Source organism: Lupinus angustifolius, unplaced genomic scaffold (assembly GCF_001865875.1).
Source record: "Lupinus angustifolius cultivar Tanjil unplaced genomic scaffold, LupAngTanjil_v1.0 Scaffold_88_20, whole genome shotgun sequence".
NCBI lineage: Eukaryota > Viridiplantae > Streptophyta > Magnoliopsida > Fabales > Fabaceae > Lupinus > Lupinus angustifolius.
Genome location: NW_017724372.1, coordinates 3,592 through 7,881, shown reverse-complemented (window position 1 = coordinate 7,881; position 4,290 = coordinate 3,592). Strand labels below are relative to the sequence as shown.

Below are 4,290 nucleotides of genomic sequence, written 5' to 3'. Positions count from 1 at the left end.
GTCCGACGGGAGAAAATTGATTTTCTCTGTATCTAGGAAACAAAGATGGAATTAATTGATTTTAATCTTTACAAAAAACTTTTGGGATGATTTTGATTTCGGTTGGACTTTTCAACCTTCGATTGCGAATTCTGGTGGTCTTCTCAGTATTTGGAGGAAGGATAAATTTCCGATAGATTCCATTAAAAGTGGGAAAGGTTTCTTGGGGTTCATGGAAAGTGTTCTGATTCAAATGAGACTTGTGTTTTGGTTAATATTTATTGCCCTTGTCATAATATCGAAAAGAAAGAGGTTTGGCACAAGCTTGAACAATAGAAGCTTAAGTCTAACATTGATTTGTGGTGTCTCGCTAGTGATTTTAATTCAGTTAAGTTACTTGAGGAGCGAAAATGAAGTGTTCATCATGGGCGTCTTAAGGAAATTCAAGATTTTAATACTTTCATATCTAATATGAATCTCCTGGACCTTCCTCTTGCTGGAAGAAAATACACCTGGGTTAAAGGTGATAGTAAAACTATGAGTCGTCTTGACAGATTTCAGATCTCTTCCTCTTGGGCTACTAAATGGCATTCCTTGGTGCAGAAAGGGTTGAAGTGCTAGGTCTTTGATCATTGTACTGTTGTCCTTTATGATAATTATCAAGACTGGGGGCTAAAACCTTTTAGGGTTATTGATGCTTGGTTTGACGATAAAGGCTTTGTTTCTTTTGTTGAGCAAAACTGGAATGAGTTTTCTTTCTCTAGTTGGAGTATGTTTGCTCTTAAAGAGAAACTCAAACACTTAAACGCCACTTTGAAGAAGTGGAACAAAGAGCATTTTAGGGACATCAACAATAAAATTGACTCGGCTGTTACCGAGATTCATGACCTTGACCTCAAGAGTGAAACTATGGACCTTTCTGAAGAGGATCTCGGGATCAGATCGGAGTTGTGGGCTAATCTTTGGCGCACTCGGTCTCTCCATCAAAATCTTATTTTCCAAAAATCTAGATCTAAATGGCTCAAGGAAGGCGACAATAATTCTAAATTTTTTCACGGTCTTATGAATTGTAGAAAGGGGCTAAATTCTATTCACGGGCTAAGTATTCATGTGCAATGGATTGAAGATGTTCACGGTGTGAGACAGGGGATCCGTAATCACTTTGAGAACCTTTTTAATGAGCACAACAGGAATCGTTCGACCTTGTCTGACATCTCTTTCGTCCAATTAGATCCTTTAGACAATGTTTCTCTTATTGCAAATTTCGACGAGGAAGAGATTAATAATGCCATTTGGGATTGTGAGGGCAGTAAGAGTCCTCGGCCTGATGGCTTTTATTTTAAGTTTATCAAAGCTTTTTGGCATATCATGAAGGATTACATCATCACAATGGTTCGTGATTTTCATGTTAATGGTAAAATTACTAAGGGCGTCAATTCTTCCTTCATTTGTTTAATCCCTAAAAAATCTAGTCCTCAATTGATAGGGGATTACATACCAATTTCTCTCATTGGCTGGTTGCTTACACAAAATCCTGGCTAAGTTGCTCGCTAACAGATTACGGAAAGTGCTTGGTAAGGTCATTAGTGATACTCAATCTGCCTTTCTGAAAGGTAGACATATTTTTGGATGGTGTTGTGATCCTCAATGAAATCATCGATGATGCTAAGAAAACTGGTCAGCAGTGTGCAATCTTTAAAATCGATTTTGAAAAAGCTTTTGACTCTATTTCATGGAGTTTCATCGATCATATGATGTCTCGTTTAGCGTTCTGTCAGAAGTGGAAGGGTTGGATCATGGAATGCTTGACTACTGCAAAAATGTCTATTCTGGTCAATAGGAGTCCCACGGAGGAGATCCATCTCCAACGTGGTTTGCATCAAGGAGACCCCCTCTCCCATTTTCTCTTCCTTATTGTGACTGAAGGTTTATCTGGTCTCATGCGTGAAGCTAGCTCTCAAGGTCTTTTCACTCCCTATAAGGTGGGCCTTGACAATATTGATGTCTCTATGATCCAATTTGTTGATGATGCAATTTTAATTGGTGAAGGCACTTATCAGAATATTTGGGCTCTGTAAAGTATTTTGCGGTTGTTTGAGCTTTCTTCTGGTCTTAAAATTAACTTCAACAAAAGCAAATTACTTGGTATAAATGTGAGTGATGATCATATTCAAAGTTTGGTTGATTCCCTTCATTAGAAGCTCTCCCCTAATTCTTTCACTTATTTAGGGATTCTTGAGGGTGTGAATCATCATCGTCGTGCAACTTGGAAATCTCTTATCGATAGGATTCGAACTAGGCTCTCTTCGTGGAAAATGAATCATATCTATTTTGGGGGTCGCCTCATCTTGATTAATGTTATCCTCTCAGCTCTCCCCGTTTACTATTTGTCCTTCTACAAAGCTTCTGTTGGTGTTATTCGTTCGATCCAAAAAATTCAGTGGGATTTTCTTTGGGGTGGGACTGAGAGTCATAGGAAGATCCCTTGTGTTAAATGGGATAAGGTGTGCACGCCTAAGTCTAAGGGTGGATTAGGCGTTAAAGATATTCATCTCTTCAGTCTTGCCCTTCTTGGAAAATGGAATTTGCACATGCTCACTGAGAAAGATAGTTTGTGGTGTAAAGTTTTGTGTTCTAAGTATGGCCAGAATTTTGCTCATGTTACTGGGATTGGGTCTATGTCTTCCTTTATTAACAAATCTTTATGGGCTAAGGATCTTGGTAACCTTCATCTTAGAGGTTCTGATAACAATCATTGGTTTTGGGAAGGTATTACTCGTCGTGTTGGAGATGGGTCTTTGACTAGGTTCTGGCACGACAACTAGGTGGGTCCTACTAATTTGTTCTCCATGTTTAGAAGGCTTTATTCTCTCGGTGTTCACCCGAATGCCCATATTAGTGAGCTAGAAAGTTGGTTCGAGGGAAATTGGGTTTGGAATCATTCTTGGAGACGTCATCTTTTTTATTTGGGAAATTAATCTAACTCACTCTTTTTTGTAGGTAATCCAAAATGTTGTTGTTCGGAAAAACGTTATTATTTCTTGGGAGTGGCGCCATGACAAATCTAACCAATACTCGGTCAAATCTGCTTATGATCTTCTTTTTCAGCATCATCAACAGCCTTCGACTCACAATATTAACCATATATGTATGCTTTGGAAGTCAAAACCTCCCTTAAAAGTAAAAGCTTTCGCGTGGAGACTTTTCAGGATCGGATTCCTACTGTCGACGCTCTTCTCAAGAGGGGAGTCTCTATAGCACCTGGAGCGGGAACCTTATGCCCTTTTTGCAACGACTAAGCAGAAACTACTCAACATCTTTTCTCCTCTTGTATCTTCACCTATTCGGTTTGGCAACTAACCTATGATTGGTTGAAAATAAACATAGCTCTTCCTCTTCAGCCCATTCATCAGTTTACTAATCACATGGACATGATACCACACAGGCGTTATTTGAATCGTTGGAGTATCATTTGGTTAACTACTTTTTGGGCTATCTGGAAGTCTAGAAATGACTTTATTTTTAATTCTGTTCAACCCTCTCTTGAGAAAAATCTTGAGTCCGCTAGGGTTAATTCTTAGCTTTGGATCAATGGGCAGATGGGCAAAGATCAAATCACTTTTTCGGACTGGATAGTGAATCTCATTTTTTGTCTTGATACTGTGTTGTAATAGTTTTTAGTCTTTTTCTTTCTACTTTTCTTCTTCTTTTTCTCTTGTAATTATCTCTTCTTTTAATAAATTCTTCCCTTTTTGCCAATAAAAAAAATATGAAATGAATGGCGGAACAAGAAATAACATCCTCTTTGGCATAATCTCAAACTACTCTGATCCTTCTTCAATGAAGGGCTCCAACCTTGAACAACTATGTGAACATGTGAATTTTTCTTCAATGAAGGGCTCCAACCTTGAACAACTATGAGATGGGAGTCACATGTTCACATTCATGTCCTACTTGGTATCCCAAACCAACAAAAAAACTCCATCCATTTAAAAAGAAAAATTATAAAAACAAATATTAATATTTTAATATTATTTTATAAAGTTTGATTAATTTGAAATATGAGGATAGAAAAATTATGGGACATATGATTCTTCTCAGTTTTTGCTAACAGTTACTAACTTAAGATAATGATGTTACTAATGCATGAAAGTTTAAAGATTAATTTTGAGGAACAAATAATTCATGGGTTTACAAAAGACATAAACTTAGAGCCTTATGTATTTTTCCAGTAAAAATTTAATATGATAGTTTAACTTTTGTTTAGTTATAACTAATGTACTACATTAAAAAAACCAGGAAATATGAAAT

At 37.1% G+C, this 4,290-nt stretch overlaps 1 protein-coding gene across 1 annotated transcript; it reads left to right on the top strand.

Annotated features, from left to right (window-relative positions):
- Window positions 1–450: 450 nt before the first annotated feature.
- On the top strand, window positions 451–2,804 carry LOC109339665. The gene is made up of 4 exons (XM_019577146.1): window positions 451–566; window positions 666–1,371; window positions 1,593–2,028; window positions 2,209–2,804. Exons 1-4 carry the CDS (start codon window positions 451–453, stop codon window positions 2,802–2,804), a joined length of 1,854 nt encoding a protein of 617 aa, XP_019432691.1.
- The last annotated feature ends 1,486 nt before the right edge of the window (window positions 2,805–4,290 follow it).

What these genes read in the sequence shown, in the direction of transcription:
- LOC109339665 (XM_019577146.1), top strand. Translation starts at nt 451, where the DNA reads ATGAATCTCCTGGACCTTCCTCTTGCTGGAAGAAAATACACCTGGGTT. An exon ending in TCCTCTTGGGCTACTAAATG is followed by an intron (nt 567 to 665) that starts GCATTCCTTGGT and finishes AAAACCTTTTAG; the next exon opens with GGTTATTGATGCTTGGTTTG. An exon ending in AGGATTACATCATCACAATG is followed by an intron (nt 1,372 to 1,592) that starts GTTCGTGATTTT and finishes CCTTTCTGAAAG; the next exon opens with GTAGACATATTTTTGGATGG.